Below are 23,595 nucleotides of genomic sequence, written 5' to 3' on the forward strand. Positions count from 1 at the left end.
AAAAAAATTTGGAGGCCCCTCATCACTAGAGGCCCCACATTTTATTTTTTTTTTTCTTATTTTGGAGATCGATGTCATACTGTGACACTGAAATGAAAACATATTTCATCAACTAAAATATTTAGTCAACAAATATATTTCATCAACTAAAATATACAGTATGTCACACCCTGCCGTCTGCAAGTGGCTAATCTTGAGTATTTTTTCTCCTCTTCATGAGTTTGAGGTTTTCCGTTTGAGGTAAAAACAGCAATAAAAAGTCAAAACTTGCATCTCCACATCCCAGCCCCGACGCCTGAATACTTTTACCAACGGATTTCCAGTTCCGCGTTCGTGTTCTGCGCTCTGATTGGCCACTGACGTTTCTGGTAGCGCCAATCGTGTGACGCCTCTTTCTTTCACCGGTTAAGCTTAGGCACTCTTTCGAAGTTGGTTAAGGTTAGAGTTTGTCTTAGAGCAGGGCGATAGAACACCAGCCCTGATTCCATACTCTAACCTTAACCAACTTCGAAAGAGTCGCCTAAGTAACGTCAGTGGCCAATCAGATCGCAGAACGCGAACGCGGAACTGGAAATCCGTTGGTAAAAGAATAGACACAGCCCCGACACGAATAAGGCAGATTGGGATCATTATTCATAACAGACAGCAGAGACCCGCCGGTGCTGATAGCGGATATCATCGAGCTCCCCCTAGTGACTAGTGGCGTTATTTCTAAACCTAGCCGCATTTCTGGCAGACGCTCTCTGATTGGCACTGACTGACGCTCTCTGATTGGCCACTGACATGTTTGCCCAATCGCGTGACGAGCTGTGTCTTTGCCCATTTCCGCGTCGAACAACCTGCAAACTACCTGGCGTTCTATCGCCATGCTCTAAGACAAACTCTAACCATAACCAACTTCGAAAGAGTGCATAAGTTTAACCTCGAAAGAACTTGCCGTCACGCTCTAAGACAAACTCTAACCTTAACCAACTTCGAAAGAGTGCCTAAGCTTAACCAGTGTAGAAACAGGCATCGGCCAATCAGAGAGCGTCTTGCCAGAAATGCGGCTAGGTTTAGAAATAACGCGACTAGGGGCCTCCACTACACACTAGTAAAAAAAATAAAAGAGATACGAAAAAATAATATATATAATCAGATCCTCATCCAGCGTTTACTTTCACAGCATCTATAGTGACTACTAGTATCATCTCATCTCTATCTATTTTTATGAATTTTTTTGTATTGCAAATTAAAATATGATTGATTGTTTGATAATGAGGGGTGAGAGACATTGAGTCTACGTGACACTGACGTCCAGGGGTCACTGTCAGGTCAGGTCAGGTGACCACTGATCGCGAGAATTGGGTGGGTGGGGGACACTGTACAACTGTACAAGCAAAACTGTACATTGGAATATTGACAAAACCATACTTGGTCATTTACTGTACATTGGAGGGGGTTGTGTTAGGACATTTACAGGGGCCAGTTTCGAATTGCAATCTCCCGTAGGTGTTCTTTGAGAGTGTTTTTGAAAGTGGGTAGTGATTCACATTCCTTTACAGCTTTGGGTAGGGCGTTCCACATTGATGTGGCATAATTGCGAAACGTGTTTAGTCCCTTGTTTGAGCCGAATCTGGGTTTAACATGATTTGTGGAGCTCCCTCTGGTGTTGTGATCGTGGTATTCACTGACCTTTGGGAAGTATTTTGACATGTACATGGGGACCTTGGTCGTGTAGTGTAATAATTTTAATAATTTAGGACCTGCTCAGAGGTCATCAATCGGCACACATGCGATGCATGCATGCAATTCGTATATTCGTGTATCTTGTAGACCAGGCCCATTGCAAGTTGCTGTACTCTGTTGTCTACTCTAAGCCATCCTAGGTTGTCAAAGTGGGCAGGGGTGATCAAAGTCCTTTTAACTTGGCCCTCAGAGCCCACCACTTCTAAATATTCTATATATTTTTTAAAGTGACATATAAAAACGCCACAGCACGTGTGTGTGTGTGGGGGGGCCTCCACAAGAATCTGGCCCAGGGGCCTCTGAAGTCTTAATCTGGCCTTGCAGAGCCTTCTCTGTTGCCGCACCCACCCTCTGGATCTCCCTCCCTCCAAACATCCGCAACGCCACATCCCTGGACTCATTCAAATCTCAACTCAAATCTCACCTCTTCACCAAATGTATCAATGACGCCTGACTTCCCTCTTTCTACCTAATTGTTCCTCTGCTCTCTTAGTTTGCCCACCTCCTCTGTTAAGCGCCGCCCTTGGGTTTCCTGAAAGGCGATATATACATTTAAGAAATTATTATTATTAAAGGAGCTGCTGAGACAGACTGATACACACCTCTGCGCCAAACTACTTCAATACATGGCATGTACTGCTGCCAGCAGGTGGAGAAATAACGGCTGCAGAACTCGAGAACTGTTAGGAATGTCTGACGACTAAGTGTGTCTGACTCTTAACCACCAAAACCTGCAGACTACAACGTATGACATATATCATGCCTGTTAGGCTACCTTGTGTATACTGCACCTTGTACTGTTTACTTTTACTCATAGTATATATTCCGATTCAAATTCTTCTCTCTTATCTAATTTTAAGGGGATCAATAAAGGAATATCTTATCTTACAACATAATCCAAATTAGTATACAGTATCCATTTAGACACTGGGAGGAACTTCACCCAAAGTATAAGAGCTATTATTATCACCATGCCAAATGCATAGTTGGTATTGTCTTTGTTCATTCTCATTCACTGTTTTATCTGTAAAATAACGTTTTTCAATGGAGAATTGTGTCCTATAGAATTAAAAATACAGACGCTTTTATTTTGAAGAAATAATTAAAAAAAAAATCCACCCGGAAATCTCATTCTTGTTCTTGCGAGCGGAATATTATAAGCAGCCTTTACAGCGTGTCTTCAGAGTACTTTTATCTGCTCAGTGCTTTCAGATTGTGCGTGTTTATATATCTGTATCCAGGCAGTTTGCAATGGATAGCTGCTGAGCTGTCGAGCCACCTGCATGTTGATTAATAATTATCCAGAAGAGAAAGGATCTCTGCAGCAGTAAGTTGGATACCGCGACATGTTACCTGATAGACCACCGCAACACTTCCGGTATTTTGAGCTCACTGGAGAGAGTGGGGGGAGGGGGAAAGAGCGCGGGGGATCAAATGAATGTTGATTAGAGCCTTTCCTTGACGTAAGTGGTTGTGCTTACGTCAAGGCTCTAATCCGCCTCCCTCTCACGAGCTCCATGTAACGCGGAAGTGCAGTGGTCTATCTATTTTACCTATGAGTATGCTCGACCCCATAGTCGACCCCATTCGTGTTCTCTAGTTTCTGCATGTACGTTTTCGTGTGGCCGTGGTGATCCCAGAGGTCACAATAGGTTATTTAAGACAGCGAGGGCTAACGTTTGAATGTAAATGTGACATTATTGTTGGGGAAATAATAAATAAAACCTTTTCGCGCGATGTTCAACACCAGAGCCAGTTCCCACCGACGTGCCGTGCAACGTGAAATAACGTCAGACCGTTTGCAGTCTGGTGGTTTCTAGATCATGGGTTACCGTTTTAAAGATTAATGTCACCCAGGGACGTGCACAGGATTTTGGAGGGGCAGGTGCTCAAAGGCTGAAAAGGGCACTGTCTGTACCTGTATGCAGGTGTTACCTTTTTCTGTGTTAACTCGAACCTTAGTAAGAGTACAGGAGAGTGTTATCTTCACTCTAGGGCCGAAGTGGTCATGTACAGTCACGTAATTATTAACGTACTGTCCGGACTCCGGGGTAATTCCCTCTTGATGTGTGGTGGTGACAATAAACCACTGGAAACAGTTATCTTCAGGACTGTGCATTTATTTCCATTATATTCTTCATATCATGCTGTTGACTAACGTTACATATCTCACAACAAGCTACCTGCTTCTGTTGTTCTTCCTGTGTACACTGTCTCATCACATATTCGCTCCTTGCGTAGCTGACCTGTATGCGTGGGTGCCTCCCTCTTAAAGGAACAGACCATAATCTTATAACACTACCCCCACTCTGGATGGCAATTAACAATTAAATATAATAACATTCCAGCACCCCTATGACTACACACAAAATATCCTAAACAGATTACATAGACTTTTTTTCTTTTTGAACACCCCTTGAGTCTCTGGAGTCCTTTAGGGTCACAATGCCCAAGAACATCTCCCCTTGATGGAGTAACAGTCCATAAGAAACAGTCCATAGGAAACAGTCCATTATAATCCTTAAGATAGTTGTTTCCCTTGAGAACAGGGTGAAATTGTGGAAGGTAGTGCAGTGTTAGGAATTTAAACAGTCCACCTCCTTTCAGTGCTTCTGAGGTTCCAACACACTCTGAAAAAGAAGCATGAAACACACCTACAACGCAACGAATACAGCCCCAATATAACCACAGCTCTAACTCAATATTAAAGGCAACCTCCCAGTATCCTCTCTAGCTTCTAACTGAGTAAAACACCTGCTTCACCTGTTCACCCCAAAATAATTGTATGGTCTCACTTTTCTCACCGTAAACAAGATCACCACCAAAGTAAACGTACTCATGATGCCACAGTGCCTCAAGTGTTTTTCTTTAACCAAAACAATACAAAGTCTTTCAAACAACAAACTCCTTTCAACTATTTTTTCTTTAAACAGGAGTAATATAACCTTTTTTTTTTAGTAAGTCACCCACTCTCCATATTTATCTGGAGGTCTCCTGGTCCTGCTAGACCTGCCCCTGGATGTTTGGCACTGAGTGGAGTCCATAACCGTTGCTTTTTGAGTACGTTGCACTGCACTACCCCCACTAGCATGAACCTCCTCTGTACTCGAGGAGACTTGGGCTGTGTGTGGCGAAGAGGGGAAAGCAACAGGGCTCAAGGGAATGTCTGTAGATGACTCTGCTTCCTGTCCACTATCACTCCCCGCCGCCGTATCCGGAAACAGATTAGCCAGGAACAGATCAGAGTCGATGAGGCTGGTATCTGGAATGGGTGGTAGAACCTCAGCAGGGTTCCAGACTTGTGCTTGTTCGATGACCCAGACATTATCCAACAGGGTACGGGAGTGGTATGGTTTGAGTTTGTCATGGTGCACTACTTTGACTTTTGCCTTAGGCCCCTTTTTGATGCGGTACACCAAGTCGTCCAGTTGGCCTAGGACAAAGTATGGCCCCTTGTATGATGGCAAGAATTTCCTCACCTTATCTCTTACTCTCTTGGTGCCTTTTACTAGGTGCCAGACAGCATCACCTGTGTGGTACAGAGTGCGGCAAACGTTCTTGTCATATTGCTTTTTGGCCCGTTCCACAGACTGACCTAGGGCATCTCTGGCGATCTGGTGAGCAAGCTCCAGCCTTTCACGGAGCTGAGTGACATACTGTGGAGGAGTCTGGGCACTTTCATGGCCGGGTGGCAGACCAGCCACCAGGTCAATTGGCTCAGTCACTTCCCGCCCAAACAACATCATGTTGGGGGTAAACCCAGTGGAGCTGTGCTTTGTTGCCCTATAGGCCATTACAGCATAGGGAATCATGATATCCCAATCCCAGTGGCAGCGTTCAGCTGTTGTGGCTAAGATATTTTGCAGAGTGGCATTGAAACGTTCAACCTGCCCATCAGACTGTGGCCTGAAAGAAGTGGTGCGCGTCTTCTCTATTCCAAGTAGTTCACACATTTTCTGAAACACTTGTGATTCAAAATTGGTGCCCTTGTCACTGTGCAAAGTCTGAGGTGCTCCAAAACGACATACCCATTCAGAGGTGAATACTTCAGCGACAGTTACAGCCTGCTCATCTGGTAGGGGATAGGCTTCCACCCATTTGCTGAAGTAGTCTTGAACTACTAACACATAGCGACTATGACGATCAGTCTCGTTGAGGGGGCCCATTATATCCAGAGCCACTCGCTCCATAGGTGCTCCAACGCGGACAGTGCCCATGGGGGCCTGGGGTGTCTTAGAGGGCCTGGCTCTGGCAGCACAGCTAGCGCATGTGCGGCACCACAGCGTGACATCTTCTCTCATACGATACCAGTAGTATCTTGTCTGCAGACGGGTGAGAGTCCGATCCACTCCAAAATGACCCCCCACAGGACCATCATGCATTTGTTTCAGGACATCTGACTGGTACATACGAGGTAGTATTATCTGAGGGTAGAATATGGTTTCCTCTGCACAATAGAAGCGTCGCACCAGAATACCTTCTTTGAAATACAGTCTTTTCCACTGACTCCAATATGTTTTGGTGGCCGGGCTATGAGGTGAGATCTCCGCCCATGAGGGACGTTCTGTTCCCTGTTCCAGCGCTTTCCTGATGGGAGTGATATCAGGGTCAGCTATCTGAGCCTCCCTCAGCTGCTCAACGGTCCAACCGTGGAATAATTGCGCCTCTGTAGTCTCTGTGAGAAGAATCCTTTCTTCAGTTTGTGAATTTCCATCAGACCTTAAGTCCTCCACACCTGTGCTTCCCATTCCAGGGGATGGGGAGTCCACTACCCCCACTAAGCTCAACTCTATGGGATGAGCTTCAGTAGTTCCTGCTGTCACACTACCGCCCAGGTCACACTGCACAGCCTGATGTCTTGACTTTTCCATGTTCAACAACGGGTCTGGCACTTTGCAAGGGCAGAACTGACGACAAGGCCTTCTAGACAGAACATCGGCATTGCAGTGCTGCCGTCCTGGGCGATGGATCACCTTGAAGTTGTATTCACCAAGCTTCTCAAGCCATCTGGCTAACTGTCCCTCAGGCTCCTTCATCCGTATTAGCCAGCGGAGGCTACTATGATCCGTGCGGACGGTGAAAGATCTTCCCAGCAGGTACTGGCGGAAGTGTGATGTGAATTCCACCACGGCTAGCAACTCCCTCCGTGTGGTACAGTAGTTTTGTTCAGTCTGGGAGAGTCTTCTACTGCCATATGCCAGCACATGCTCCTCACCGTCCTGCATCTGAGAAAGGACAGCTCCGATTCCAGTGTCACAAGCATCTGTGTCTAGAATGAGGTCCCCGGTATCAAGGGGGTAGCCAAGGACAGGTGCAGTGGTAAGTAGTTGCTTTAGTTTATCAAATGCCTCCTGGCATTCCTGTGTCCAGTGGAAACGGGCATACTTTTTGGTCAGGGCATGTAGAGGTTGAGCGACAGCAGCAAAGTCTTTTACAAAACGTCTGTAGTATGACGCGAGGCCTACAAACTGGCGGACCTCACTGACGTCGGATGGTGTAGGCCACTCTCTGACTTTCTGGACTTTCTGTGAGTCGGTAGCGACCCCCTGCTCGGAGACGATGTGCCCGAGGTAGGCTACTTGCCGTTGGAACAGGCAACACTTTGCTGGTTTCAATTTCAACTTGGCTTGGCGCAGTCGGTCAAACACCTGGGATAGCCGCTGCAGCATTTCTGGTACATCTTTTCCCAGTGTAATGATGTCATCTAAGTATACTAAGCAGGTCTCCCATTGCATGCCAGCAAGGACGCGGTCCATTAGACGTTGAAACGTTGCTGGGGCGTTACATAGCCCAAACGGCATGACATTCCACTCAAAGAGCCCCTTCCTGCTGCAGAATGCTGAGGCCTTGCGTGCTCTGGGGGTTAGTTCCACCTGCCAATAGCCAGATGCAAGGTCCAGAGTGCTGAACCATTTGGCGCTGGATAAGGTGTCCAGAGTATCTTGAATACGAGGTAATGGGTACGCATCTTTAATGGTACAGTCATTCAAAGCCCTGTAGTCCACACAGAGACGATAAGTATCGTCCTTTTTGCGTACCATGACAATGGGCGCGGCCCAACTGCTGTGGCTGTTACGGGCGAGTCCAGTCTCGAGGCTCTGCTGTATCTGCTGGTCAGCATTCAGTTGTTTTTCCTGGGCCATGCGGCGGGGGTGTTGTTTCACTGGGACACCTGGCAGGGTTTGAATGTCATGTTGCACTAGGTTAGTACGGCCTAGGTCAGTGGGTCCTGTAGAGAAGATGTCGCCGTAGTCTTGCAGGAGCTTCGCTAGACTGCACTTTTCCCCGGTAGTTAGCTCAATGGAACTCTGGGCGTACAGAGTGGTGAGATGTTCTGGCACGGTGGGGAAGGCACGGTCGGACTGTTGGGATTCAGTGATGATGGTAGGGGGCTCCATTATCTCAACAGACTGGAGAAACCCTGCTACAGCTCCTTTCTTGATGGTAACATCAGTGGTTCCTGGGTTAAATACTCTGATTGGTATACTCTTACTGGGCTGGGCTCCTACTAAGACCCGGGCCACCAGCAATCGGTGCTTCTCAACAAAGCCTTTTGTAGGGCATAGCATCACCTCTCCTTTCACAGGGGTCCGGAAATGAGCATTTCCCGGTATAATGTACTCACGTCCTGGTGCTAGAACTGTGGTGCGAGCTACTCTTACTGCATGTGCTCTCGGCCTGTTGTCCGGATGGAAGTATTGTATTTGTTCACCGAACAACACAATCTTTCGGTTGCCAAAGTCCAGATGTGCTCTTGACTGCTCTAAGAATGGATGGCCCAGGATGGCCTCAGCACTGCCTGGCAGGTCGGCAAGTATGAAATCTACACCCACAGTCTGGCTGCCAATCTGAACAGGTAAGTGAACTTCACCCAAAGCAGGGACATTCCCAGGACCAATGCCATGCAGGGACTGTACAGTTGATGGCTGGATAGGTGGTCTGACCTCCGGGTGGATAGAATTATAGTATCGCAAAGGCAGCACATTTCTCCCTGCCCCAGAGTCTAAGATGGCACAAATCTCCATGTCATACATCAGCAGGTGGATACACATTTCTGGGCTCTCACCTTTACCACTGGACCCTCTGCGTGCATTTTGGTTTTTGGAGACATTCAAAACTGTGTCCGCCTGCAGCTTAGTTGGGTTTGTTAGAGAGTGGCAATTACGCCACATGTGTCCAATACCCGAGCAGTTGTGACAGCGGATGCTATCCCAATTTGTATCTTTTTGTCTCCTTTGTTTGTATTGCGCGGGGTGGTTCTGGTTCTGCTTTGTGGGTGCTGGTGCTGCACCATTATTTCCCTCAGCTTCATCAGAGTGGGCATAATCGCGCACCATAGCCATTCTGGTTCTCCGCTCAGCTACATTCCGTGCTCCAGTCTGCATGAGCTGTGCAACGCTGGTAGCTGCTCTCCTGGTAGTTTCATAACGACGAGCAATGTCGTAAGCTTGGGCTAATGTGCGAGGTCGGTCTTCTAGGAGCTTCTGAATAATGTTGGCGTCCCCCATAGCATTAGTGAACACCTCAACACTGATTGCATCCTGCTCCTTTTCAGAACGGTCAGCGTATGCAATAGACACTTTCTCATATATGTCGTCCCTCAAGATGTGTAGTGCCTCACCTGGCAGGCGGATTCGTTGCCTTAACTCGATGGCAACAGCCACTGCATACTCTGATGATGGGCCATAAGCAACCTCCACCTCCTCAACAATGTCTCTGTAGTCCCAGCGTGCTGACCTTGGGTTGCGGTGGACCACTGCTCCTGCTGCACCTATGAGACAGAACCTCAACTGGACAGCCATAGTGTTCTCTGACCAGCGATTAGCCTCAGCACAGCTCTCAAAGCGCTGCAAGAAGTCCTTCCATGGTGTGGTGCCATCATACTGACCCGGTTGTAGTGTAGGAATCCTCTCTCGCTGAACACTGTCGTCCTCGCTGTCTGAAGACAGGTTGTACTGCACACGCCGGGGCAGCCGGCCACTTGGATGGAAGCCTGCTCGCCTGCGATGGGACTGATCATAGCCATAAGTCACAGCTTCATTACCTCCATGGACCGGTGTACTCTGCCTGTGGTGTACAGCGCCCTCTGGCTGCACCTGACGGGAACACACACCCAGTGTCACAGGGGTGGAAAGCAGGGTTGCAGGTTCAATATGTGGGGAATAGACTGTCACATTGTTCATAGGTGTGCTCTCCATAAAGGCTGCTGGTTTAGCAGCAATGCAGGGGTTAATGTTATGGGTAGCTGCATCTCCTATGGTCATTGAATGCATTTGTCCATACAACATATTCATATGGGGAGGCTCAGTTCCATAATGACTTTGCTGCATTTCAATGCCACTGTCTCTCATACTTTGATCATTCATATGAGCAAAGGGGTTTGTGCTTGACAACGACAGATGAGCATGTGGGTAATTGTCACTGGCCATTATCAATGGCTTATTACGTGCAGTAAATGGGTTTGACATTGCACCAGTAGGGGGCAGCTGATCCTCTGTTATGAACGGGTTGAGGCTTTGTCCAGGTTGGTACTTCATTTCACGTCTCAGGTTAGCGACATCAGACTGAGAGTACATGGTTGTAGTTGTGGGGGTTAACATGAATGGGTTAGAGTAGTTGATCACTTGCTCTTCATAGTTGGTCATTTCCCCGTCAACGTTACTTCCATGGGCCGTCATCTTCTCAACTCAGTTCATTGACTGACGAAATTGCCTCGTGCGTCTATTAGCATGAGCTAACTATACGTGTCCATAGTTTACAACTCATTGATGAAATCAGGATTTTTCATATCCCGGACTCGAGCCCCCAATGTTACCTTTTTCTGTGTTAACTCGAACCTTAGTAAGAGTACAGGAGAGTGTTATCTTCACTCTAGGGCCGAAGTGGTCATGTACAGTCACGTAATTATTAACGTACTGTCCGGACTCCGGGGTAATTCCCTCTTGATGTGTGGTGGTGACAATAAACCACTGGAAACAGTTATCTTCAGGACTGTGCATTTATTTCCATTATATTCTTCATATCATGCTGTTGACTAACGTTACATATCTCACAACAAGCTACCTGCTTCTGTTGTTCTTCCTGTGTACACTGTCTCATCACATATTCGCTCCTTGCGTAGCTGACCTGTATGCGTGGGTGCCTCCCTCTTAAAGGAACAGACCATAATCTTATAACACAGGGGTGTAGCTCCAGATTCTGGGCCCCATGAAAGAATGTATTTGTAGGCCCCCAGTGAATGCGAGCGCGCGTTAGCGCACAAGCGGATTTTTTTTTGGCAATTTTTTTATTGATGAAAACGCATAATATGGTTTTTACCTATACATTCGGATCAGCAGTTCAGCACCTGCACTGTTGGTGGGTGAGCCTAGTAAAGGATGTCACATTGCGTTCATCTTCAATGAATGGACCAATGCAATAGTCTACCAAAGCCCCCCCTCTCTCTCTATATATCTCACACACACACACACACACACACACACACACACACACACACACACACACACACGCACACACACACACACACACACACACACACACACTTCAGAAACAAACATAGTATCAATGAGAGCATCAATAATACACCTGAGTGATGTCTAGTAAAAAAAAAAAAAAAATTTGGGGGCCCCCCTCAGTGCTGGGCCCTTGGAATCATCCTAAGCTACCCCCCCCCAGCTACGCCCCTGCCTGTATGTGTTACAGCCGAGCGCGCGAAGCGTGCAAGCCCGATTTTTGGGGGCCCTTTTTTTTTATGCGTTTTGGGGGGTTTTGGTGATCAAATATTGAATATTGAACTATAATAATCAGTGCAGGAGCTCTGCTCACTTATCCTTGAAAGACACTTTTATCACTGACTTAAAAGGCCCATACATCTCCATAAATGTTAAGGGGGGAGGGAATAAGTGCTTACCTACAGACCCCAAGAAGTGGGGGTATTCTGTATTGTTTAATATAAATGCCTTTTTTATTCCAATCCCGATTTGTATTTGAGATTCCCCAAATCCCATCGGACTTGACTTCTTCGTGTCCCTCAGTGAGTGTAATACCAGCATTCATACAAAAAATTTGCTTTTCATTTATCTATTTATTTAACTGTATTAAACAATATAAAACGAATTGGCCATAATTGACTAACTAATGCTTACTGCTGTAACCTACTAATAACACTGAAATCTGAAGATTATTATATAGCAGATGCCTTGGAGGATAAGTCGTGGACAACTGTAGCGTGTGCGTTGCATTCAAGCAGCATCTCGCTATTAATGCAGACCGGGCCAAAGCAATAACAAACTCCATAGGTGTTTTTATAGCAGCAGATCTGCGACCATACTCCGTTGTCCCCGTTGCATTCAAGCAGCATCTTGCACTAGGATCTGTTTCTTCTGTGTACCAGTGATATTCACATTCGAGTGATGCCGTTTCAAATGCGTGATAAAGTTTGCAATAAAGTTGAACAATGACATGGCTCTGGCTTTTCAGTTAGTATTGACTCGCCATACTAAGGCTAATATGCTATGCTTAATTACAGCTATCGTTCAGTGTAGCTGCGCGCTGCGTGGAATAAACAAACAACATCCGGTTAGTTGTGCACGTTATATTAGGGCCGGGGGGATTTAAGTTCAGCAAAAAAAGGTTCCATACCATTGCAATCGCTCGGTGCACAGCGCGTACTGTACCGGAGGACCACATTTAGGCGGTACAGTACGTATCCGCGTACCGTTACACCCCTAGTGCACACGCAAGGGTACATGTATGCGCGTGCATGTGTGCGCGGGAGCGCGCGTGTGCGCGGGAGCGTGCGTGCACGTGGCGTCCAGGCAGTTCTGATATTACGACTGCACCCCTGATCACCACCCATGCTATGCATAAAATATATAGGTCTGCGGAGAGGCACACTGAGGAGGCCATGCAAACTGCAATGGAATACGGGGCATCTCTCTCTCTTTACCTAATATTTTGATTCAATCCTGACATTTTTCAGTTGGAAGGGCAATCTATATGCGCAACGGTAAACAAAAAATAAATCTTTATTTTTTTTAAAGGGCACTTTTTTTATGAGGCTCAAAAGGGCAGGTGCTTAAGCACCCCTTGGGCGCTATGTGTGCACGTGCTGTCACCCATTTAAGATTCCACATTATGTTTATCCTGGCTGTGACCCGGGACAGTTCAGTCAGTATTTGAAGCCTGAGGTAAATCAGAGGACCCTATAATCTAGGACTAGGTGATGTCACCAGGATGTGAAATCTGGGGCTCTACCACACTTTGTGTGGCCTTACAATGTTGATTGAAAACTTTATTAACAGATTGCAGAATGGGTACAATACAGTACGGCTCAATACAAACAACTGCTAACAAGAGGATCCAGAAAAAGACTTGCGTCTCCATGAAAGGGACCTCCATTTTCAATTAATCAAGACATTTATGACATACAAATATACGGTACTGTGTTAGAAAAAGATATCATAAAAAAACATACATCCGAAGGGGAAGAAACTGTACATTGGGGGGGGGGGGGGGGGGGATTTTGACATTTACCGGGGCCAGTTTCTAATTGCAGCCACCCGTAGGTGCTCTTTGAGAGTGGTTTTGAAGGAGGGTAGGGATTACGGCTGTGCACTGGGTAGGGCGTTCCACATTATTGTGGCATAATTGCTAAACGTGTTTAGTCCCTTGTTTGAGCCGAATCTGGGTTGAACATGATTTGTGGAACTCCCTCTGGTGTTGTGGTCGTGGTATTCACTGACCTTTGGGAAGTATTTCGACATGTACATGGGTATCTTAGTGGTGTAGTGTATCTTGTAGACCAGGCCCATTGCAAGTTGCTGTACTCTGTCGTCTACTCTAAGCCATCCTAGATTGTCAAAATGGGCAGGGATAAGGTGGGTTTTAGGAGTAAGGCCAAGCAGTAGTCTGACCAGTTTATTTTGTGATGTTGCCTTGTTTTTAGGGCCTTTGAGGTGCTTTGGTACCATGAGGTGCAAGCATAGTCGTAGACCCTTGAATGAGTGCTCCTGTTAGAGTCGTCAAGGTATTCTTGTTTACCAGAGAGGAAATCCTGTACAAAAATCTTGTTTGTTGGTTGACTTTTTTTATTACATTGGTTGCTATTTTGTCACAGGAAAGATTTGCCTCTAGGATGGAACCCAGGTAGGTAATTTCATCTTTCCTTGTGACAATATTGTCACCCACTGTAACTGAGAAGCCGTTGGCCTTGCTGCGTTTGCTATTTGATCCAAAGAGAATGGATTCCGTTGGTTTTACCCAGGTGTAATGATAGTTTATCAGCGAGCCAGGTGCAGATTCTGCCGAGTTCAGAGCTGAGGGCTTTTTCAACCTGCAACTTGTCCCTGTCAGAGACCAGCAGGGCTGAGTCGTCCGCGAACAGGAACAAGTTGCAGTCACAAGCTGATGACATGTCATTTGCATAAATTAGGAACAGTAAAGGTCCTAGTATGCTTCTTTGTGGAACACCACAGCTCACTGGGGGGGGGGGGGGGGGGGGGGGCAGTGTACCGTTCACCTCCACCATCTGTTCTCTCCCCTCCAGGTAGGATTGCATCATGATTGATGAAATATCAAAAAACCAATTGCTTTTAGCTTATCAATCAGAATGGAGTGATTGACAGTGTCAAAAGCCTTTTGGCGGTCCAGCATGACCATGCCGCAGTATTTGCCCGTGTCCACCTCGTGTTTGATGTGGTCGTTCAAATAGCTCTTACTTCAATGAGGTTTATATTCTAGCATTGCTGTCTGAAGCAGAGTTAAAAACGTATTTGGGTGTAAGAGAAGAGCACATATGGCTTAAAGTCAGAGCCAAATTCATTGTCTATGGAGCAGCCCCAGCATGTACATTTACATGAGAAACTCACCACGACGCAGCTCAACTAGACCCTGGAGATCTCCATGACTTGGTGTATGTCAGGAGCAAGGTTTCTTCTACAGGATTAAAGATTTAAGTCAGTGAACATCTCTCTCCGTCGGTGATGTTGCCTTTTCAAGCGTTTCTATTGTGCATGATTTATCCACATCGGCACAGTGCGCACATTTACTTTGTCAATCCAGGGTGCGTTTGCTTTGTCCATCCGGGGCCCTGCTAGCGGGCAGGGCCCATTTCCATTGAAACGGGTGAAACATAGCTAAGGCCACATATGCACCAATACACCAATCCAATATAAGGAAATATGTCCAGTACCAGTAGTATACACTAATTATACATCCCCCTCTGACATGCAAATATGTCCTGTACAGTGGTGGAAGAAGTACACGGTTCCTTTACTTAAGTAAAAGTAGAAATGCCCAGATAAAGGAGTACTCTGGTAAAAGTAAAAGTCCTCCATTCAAATTCTACTTAAGTAAAAGTAGAGAAGTATTTTCTATTGAATGTACTTAAGTATCTAAAGTAAAAGTTTGCATTCAACGTTTGTGTATTCCAGTGCTTGGGAGCATCCAATCCTCGATCCATTGACCTCTAAAAGTTATGTTAAAGTGGTATGTGGTCCAGTTATGCTGCTCTGATTAAATATTATGTTAAAGTGGTATGTGGTCCAGTTATGCTGCTCTGATTAAATATTATGTTAAAGTGGGTATGTGGTCCAGTTATGCTGCTCTGATTACGTCCTCTTGAAGTTGCCAAGCTTCAAATGTGAAAATATATAATCTTCATACATTTTTGCCATGTTTTCTATGCAAAATATCTTTCCTCAAAGTAACTAGTAGGCTAACTGATGGGTTCAGATAAATGTAGTGGAGTAAAAAGCACAAGACCTCCTTTTTGACATGTAAGTAGAGTAAAAGTATAAAGTTCCCTAAAATGAAAATACTCACGTAAAGTACAAGTAGCTTGAAATTGTATAGTACATTACTTGAGTAAAAGTACTTAGTTACTTTCCACCACTGGTCCTGCAGATACGCTAATACCACATCCCCCTCTGGAAAGATGTCCACGTCTCTCACGTCTCTCAATTCATGATGAATTGAAAATGGGGGACCCTGATGTAAACAGACGAAAGTCTTTCTCTGATCTGCATCCCCTTAACAATTGTGTGTATTGAGCCGTACTGTATTAATTTGTACCCATTCTGCAATCTGTTAATAAAAATTTCAATCAATCAATCAATCAATCAATCAATCACTCGCCTATGTTGCCTGTTAATGGGGCCATATAAGACAAGCTGATGGTTTCTGTTCCTCATCAGAGCCCCATGGCTCAGCTTGCTGAGATCGGCAACGCAGAGCTGGAGGAGAAAGAGAGAGGAGCTCCCGGTCTGAAGAAAGACAGGAGGGAAAGGAAGAGGAAGAGGAAGAGCAGCAGAGACGAGGAGGACAGCGGTAAGAGTTCCTCTCAGTAGGCAAGCACCAGTTATTTAACACTGATACCATATAGAGATGCCTAATCAGTGAGTATTATGCCCACATAGAGTGCCAATGATATTTTTGTCATACTTTTATTTCCCATTGAAGGGTAATTCTGATATTTTTAAACCTGGACCCTATTTTTCCATCATTTGGGGTCTAAATGACTAGCGACACATTTTGGGGGAATTGGTGCAGTATTGAGCCGCCAGTCACGAAATGGGCTGCTCAGCCGTCGGGAGATTAAATATATCAGAATCAGAAAGGCCTTTATTGCCAAGTAGTTTTCACATACAGTACAAGGAATTTGCTTTGGACATTATCGGTGCAACATTAGCGGACAGACATTAACAGACAGATAATACAATAAAGAGGTGGAGTAAAATAAAATGAAATATGAGCTAAGTTAAGCACAATAGAATAATATAATTATGAAATAAAATATAGGCCAGGGCTGTACAACTGTAAATAAGAGGTTGAATACAATTATATGGGATATAAACTAAATTAAATATAGCACAATAGAATATAGTACAATTAAGTACAAATAATAGACCAGGGCTGTACAACTGGGCAGATGTTGTCAATTTTATACACTAATTAGAATGAAGTAACAATACAGTTGGAAAGTATATAGTCCAGTAGTTGTGTGTTAATGTAACACAATGGGGGGGTGTCAGTGAGGGTCCCGAGCCTTGTTGATGAGGCTCACTGCAGAGTGGAAGAAACTTTTCTTGTGGTGTGAGGTTTTGGCCCTGATGGACCACAGCCTCCTGCCAGAGGGCAGAGGGGAGTGTCTCAAACAGGTTGTGACCATGGTGGTAGGGGTCAGCCACAATCTTACCTGTACGCTTCAGGGTTCTGGAGGCGTACAGGTCCTGGAGAGATGGCAGATTGCAGCCGATCACCTTCTCAGCAGAGTGGATGACACGCTGCAGCCTGCCTTTGTCCTTGGCCGTGGCTGCAGTGTACCATACTGTGATGTAGGAGGTGAGGATGGACTCAATGATGGCTGTGTAAAAGTGCACCATCATCGTCTCCCACTTGAGGTCATGGGAGATGATGGTTCCCAAGAAGCGGAAGGACTCCACAGTGTCCACTGGGGAGTCACACAGGGTGATGGGGTTGAGTGGGGCTGGGGTCCTTCTGTAGTCCACAACCATCTCCAGTGTCTTGAGAGCATTGAGCTCCAGATTGTTCTGGCTGCACCAGGTCACCAGATGGTCAATCTCCCACCTGTTGGCGGACTCATCCCCACCAGAGATAAGTCCAATAGGGTGGTGTCGACTCATCCGCAAACTTCAGGAGCTTGACGGACTGGTGACTGGAGGTGCAGCTGTTGGTGTAAAGTGAGAAGAGAATAGGGGAAAGAACACAGCCTTGGGGAGAACCTGTGCTGATGGTCTGGGAGTCTGAGGTGTGTTTTCCCAGTCTCACGTGCTGCTTCCTGTCAGATAGGAAGTCTGTGAATCACCTGCAGGTGGAGTCGGGCACGCTCAGCTGGGAGAGCTTGTCCTGTTGTAGCAGGGCCGGGATGACTGTGTTGAACGCCGAGGTGAAATCCACAAACAGGATCCTGGTGTAGGTTCCTGCAGAGTCCAGGTGCTGAAGGACAAAGTGGAGTGCCATGTTGACAGCGTCGTCTACAGACCTGTTGGCTGTGTGTAGGCGAACTGCAGGGGGTCCAGGAGGAGAGGGTCTGTTATTGTTTTGAGGTGTGAAAGCACAAGGCGCTCAAAATACTTCAAATATATGAAATGTTTTTGTCCTCAAGTCGTTGTTTTTCGTGGGGCTACCGGGAGTTTGGTGCGTCTGGTGAGAGCTCGTATGGAACGTGCAATAATTGAAATAGGTGCACAAGTGCTGCAAGTGCAGCCGCCAGTTCAGTGTCGCTATGTGTTTTTTTTAGTTTTCTTTGCTAGTACGGTCGTGCAATTGGTATTAAACTTGGCTCTAAGTGATATTAAAACGTCTTAAATGTAACTTGTTGAAACCTGCAGATACCCTGTATTATTATTATTCTTATTATTATGTGTCTGAAGTGTCTTCTATTTCTTACCCAAAACAGAAGTCTCGCTCTGAAAGGCACGAGTTGTTGAGATTGGCCAGCTAGAGCAAATGGCTGATATAAGCTATTTGCAACGCAATTGTTTTAGGGCCGGTATCCATCTGAGAGGGATAGAAGATGGGTTGACATGGCGATCTTCTCCAAGCCTGGGAAAGTTCACCATGTTGCATTTCAAAAGGCTAGCTCTGTAGGTAGTCTCTCGAATTTGGTCAGTCTAATTAGATTGGCCGGAGCCAGGCATCATAAAACCTCAACGGTCAAATCAGTAAAGTTTCCACCACACCAAAACTTTGAACAAGGTGTGGCTGGGTAGCGCAGTGGACTAAGCACTCGCCTACCACCGCAGAGACTCTGGGATTGAATCCAACTGTCAATGGTACCTCCGGCTTGATCACTCATCCCTACTAACACAATTGGCAGTGTTAGCAGGTGGGAAGCCAGTGGGGTGTGTGTCCTGGTCGTTGTAAACTGCGACTCCTACAGGTCGGTTGGGGCGCCTGTTCAGCAGGGAGGGGATCTGGGGGAAATAGCGTGACATAAAAAATAAAAATAAAATCTATTTAACCAGATAAAAAAGCATTGAGACAAAATGTAATTTACAATGCTGACCTGGCCAAGAAAGCAGCAATGTTTCCACAATGGTAAAAAAATATATATGTAAATACAAAAAAAATTCAAACAGGACTGCCAAGCGAGAAAAATGCAGCCACTCTTTGGAGGCCGATGGATGTTGTAAAAACAATGCTCTTTATTCATACGATTATAACGAATTTGATTTACGTATCCCCCACCCTGTATCCCCCCCCATGCTGCTTTGTCACCCGAATTTCCCCAAGGGGATTAATAAAGGATCATCTTATTTACCAGTTTAATTGTATGAATATATTTTTCATTATTTTTAGAACGTCCATCGGCCTCCAAAGAGTTGCTGAATTTTTCTCCCCTCATGGATTATCAGAGGACATACACTAGGGCTGCAGAGGACAAGATGGAGCTGGCTGTGGTGCTCCGGAGACATACAGGGAGCTGTGCTGACCCACTACCCAGAGACATACATAGCCCTTTCACACCAGCAGGGCTCCGGTTCTGGCTCCGTTCTGGAGTCTCCGAACCGTGGTGCTTTCTGGCGAACCAGCCCGCGTTTACACCTATTTAAGCAGAACCAACGTTCGACCGTCCTCCGTCATCAACGGGGGCCGTTACTCGGGCGGAAGTAAACACAACAGTGGCTAAATGTGCCAATGTGCAAAACAGCTGCAAAGGTTCGGCATTGCATCTGCACCATGCTGATCCATTCAACAGGTAGCGCGAAAACAAATCTCAAAATGAGATTAGATTAACATGTATTGTCATTATACAGCACAAGTACAATACACCATCCAACCAGAGTGGTTAAATAAATGTATGAAAAAAAAAATTGTCGAGCCAATCATGCAGTCGTTACATTACTAAATGAGAAGTCATGCTAATATGCTATGTTCTACAGTAGGACTTACTACTGTAATACCTAATAAAACAAGTCATTCGAATAATAGAAGCCTACTTGGAACGATTCATTTAGCATGTATACAGTATGTGTGTGTGTGTGTTGTGCCTTACTAAGCCATTTCTCCAGGCATTTATTTATTTATGGAGCATTTATTTATCCACTCTGGTTGGGTGGTGTATTGTACTTGTGCTGTATAATAGCAATATATTTTAATCTAATCTCATTTTGAGATCAGTCGCAAATCGCTTCCACACTACCTGTTGAATGGATCAGCATGGCAATGCCGAACCTCTGCTGTTCACCGTTTTCGCTTGTCTTCACAGCCTAGAATATGACACGCCCACTGATGAATTCAGAACCAATTATTTTCGGTCTGAACGCGCGGAGAGCTGTGATGATCCAGAGACATACAGAGAGCTGTGATGATCCAGAGACATACAGAGAGCTGTGATGACCCAGAGACATACAGAGAGCTGTGATGACCCAGAGACATACAGAGAGCTGTGATGATCCAGAGACATACAGAGAGCTAGGGATGGGAATTGACAAGATTTGATCGATACCGATTCCATTATCGATAAATTGTTGGGTGGAAAAAAGAGTACATACAGGTTTATTAGTGTTAAAGGAAAACTCTAACATTTTGGGAAATTAGCTTATTTGCCATCTACCCTGGAGTTAGACAAGAAGATACAAACCTTTTTCTTCTCTGTGCATGCAGTAGGAGTAGGAAGACGTTGGGAACTAAGCTAATGGAGGAACCTACTTCCAGTGACTGATGCTAAGCTAGACTAATGGTGTGTGTCTTCCTACTCCTACTGCTTGCACAGAGAAGAAAAAAGGTATGTATCTTCTTGTCTAACTCCAGGGTAGATGGCAAATAAGCTAATTTCCCAAAATGTTGGAGTTTTCCTTTAACTTACTTAATTTTTCTTTTGCTCTGAAATCAAATTGCCCTTCTCAACGTCATTCCATGCAGGGATCAGGTGGTTGGTTAAACTCTCTCTGGATGGGGGGTTATATTTTGGGTTGAGAGCCGTTGTCATTTCCCTACAGAACATATATTGTGGGAATGCAACAGAACTAAGCTGGTTAGAATAACAACATGCAACTTGACATTTCTGATTGTCATTTATTGTTGCCCATGTCAGAAGAATACAAAATGTTTACTTTTCTTTAACTACACATTTAAATAAAATCATTTATTTGAGATTCTCTTAAACTAATTTAATCTATTGAACTGTAGTTACATTCAACAGGTTGTTATTGCAAAAGATCATTTGTTATTAATAACCTACCTGTATAAATAAAGGTTAAAAGTAAAAACATAACTGACATATAAGTAACATCTAGGAAAGCAATTCACCTACCGAAATTCAGAGGATTCTACCGTGGCGTAAGGGTGCAAACCTTTCACCTGTGGTGATTAGACATAATTCACCTACGGAACTGTTGTTGGGAATATTGAAATTCAAATCAACCATTCGCATTGAATGTTTTGTTCATCCATGATCAAATTGTTCTGAATCAAGAAATAGTTTTTTTTGTTCTGTTTGAATCAAATCTGACGAGTCGCCGTCTCGCGCGCTCCAACTGCTTTTCCTCATTTCTTCGTGTGTGATTCTCTAGCTTGCTCTAGCTGGCAAGCAGGCCAAGAAGATGCTTAAAAAACAGCATTTAAAAGTGAATTGTATCCTCCGAGTGACATCCTTGAAAATGAAAAATAGTGCTTGGAAAAGTACTTAAAAGTCCTTGAATTTCATTTTGCAATGTCTGTGGGAACCCTGCATACAGAGAGCTGTGATGATCCAGAGACATACAGAGAGCTGTGATGATCCAGAGACATACAGAGAGCTGTGATGACCCAGAGACATACAGAGAGCTGTCATGACCCAGAGACATACAGAGAGCTGTGATGATCCAGAGACATACAGAGAGCTGTGATGATCCAGAGACATACAGAGCTGGCTGTGATGACCCAGAGACATACAGAGAGCTGTGATGACCCAGAGACATACAGAGAGCTGTGATGATCCAGAGACATACAGAGAGCTGTGATGATCCAGAGACATACAGAGAGCTGTGATGATCCAGAGACATACAGAGAGCTGTGATGATCCAGAGACATACAGAGAGCTGTGATGATCCAGAGACATACAGAGAGCTGTGATGACCCAGAGACATACAGAGAGCTGTGATGATCCAGAGACATACAGAGAGCTGTGATGATCCAGAGACATACAGAGAGCTGTGATGACCCAGAGACATACAGAGAGCTGTGATGATCCAGAGACATACAGAGAGCTGTGATGATCCAGAGACATACAGAGAGCTGTGATGACCCAGAGACATACAGAGAGCTGTGATGATCCAGAGACATACAGAGAGCTGTGATGATCCAGAGACATACAGAGAGCTGTGATGACCCAGAGACATACAGAGAGCTGTGATGATCCAGAGACATACAGAGAGCTGTGATGATCCAGAGACATACAGAGAGCTGTGATGATCCAGAGACATACAGAGCTGGCTGTGATGACCCAGAGACATACAGAGAGCTGTGATGATCCAGAGACATACAGAGAGCTGTGATGACCCAGAGACATACAGAGAGCTTTCTGTGATGATCCAGAGACATACAGAGAGCTGTGATGAACCAGTGACATACAGAGAGCTGTGATGACCCAGAGACATACAGAGAGCTGTGATGATCCAGAGACATACAGAGAGCTGTGATGACCCAGAGACATACAGAGAGCTGTGATGACCCAGAGACATACAGAGAGCTGTGATGATCCAGAGACATACAGAGAGCTAGGGATGGGAATTGACAAGATTTGATCGATACCGATTCCATTATCGATTCTGCTTATCGATCCGATTCTTTATCGATTCCCTTATCGATTCCTGGTAAATTGTTGGGTGGAAAACAGAGTACATACAGGTTTATTAGTGTTAAAGGAAAACTCCAACATTTTGGGTAATTAGTTTATTTGCCATCTACCCTGGAGTTAGACAAGAAGATACAAACCTTTTTCTTCTCTGTGCATGCAGTAGGAGTAGGAAGAGGTTGGGAACTAGGCTAATGGAGGAACCTACTTCCAGTGACTGATGCTAAGCTAGGCTAACGGTGCGCGTCTTCCTACTCCTACTGCATGCACAGAGAAGAAAAAGGCATGTATCTTAACACTCCAACATTTTGGGAACCCTGGAGTTAGACAAGAAGATGCATACCTTTTTCTTCTCTGTGCATGCAGTAGGAGTAGGAAGACGTTGGGAACTAGGCTAATGGAGGAACCTACTTCCAGTGACTGACGCTAAGCTAGGCTAATGGTGCATGTCTTCCTACTCCTACTGCTTGCACAGAGAAGAAAAAAGGTATGTATCTTCTTTTCTAACTCCAGGGTAGATGGCAAATAAGCTAATTTCCCAAAATGTTGGAGTTTTCCTTTAACTTACTTAATTTTTCTTTTGCTCTGAAATCAAATTGCCCTTCTCAACGTCATTCCATGCAGGGATCAGGTGGTTGGTTAAACTCTCTCTGGATGGGGGGTTATATTTTGGGTTGAGAGCCTTTGTCATCTCCCTACAGAACATATATTGTGGGAATGCAACAGAAATAAGCTGGTTAGAATAACAACATGCAACTTGACATTTCTGATTGTCATTTATTGTTGAGCCCCCATGTCAGAAGAATACAAACATTTAACTTTTCTTTAACTACACACTTAAATAAAATCATTTATTTGAGATTCTCTTAAACTAATTTAATCTATTGAACTGTAGTTACATTCAACAGGTTGTTATTGCAAAAGATAATTTGTTATTAATAACCTACCTGTATAAATAAAGGTTAAAAGTAAAAACATAACTGACACATAAGTAACATCTAGGAAAGCAATTCACCTACCGAAATTCCGAGGCTTCTACCGTGGCGTAAGGGTGCAAACCTTTCACC

The 23,595-nt window shown here is 45.0% G+C and overlaps 1 protein-coding gene across 1 annotated transcript in view; it reads left to right on the plus strand.

The window, feature by feature from the left end:
• Nucleotides 1-2,942: 2,942 nt before the first annotated feature.
• The window catches only part of LOC311240103 (uncharacterized protein), a 28,234-nt gene continuing 7,581 nt past the window's right edge, over nucleotides 2,943-23,595 (plus strand). The window contains exons 1-2 of the mRNA XM_084328630.1: nucleotides 2,943-3,055; nucleotides 15,924-16,056. Coding sequence (XP_084184756.1) covers nucleotides 15,930-16,056 — 127 coding nt within the window. The 5' untranslated portion in view covers nucleotides 2,943-3,055; nucleotides 15,924-15,929. The remainder of the gene's footprint in view (nucleotides 3,056-15,923; nucleotides 16,057-23,595) is intronic.

This window comes from Notolepis coatsorum (assembly GCF_963971535.1).
Source record: "Notolepis coatsorum genome assembly, chromosome: 14".
NCBI lineage: Eukaryota > Metazoa > Chordata > Actinopteri > Aulopiformes > Paralepididae > Notolepis > Notolepis coatsorum.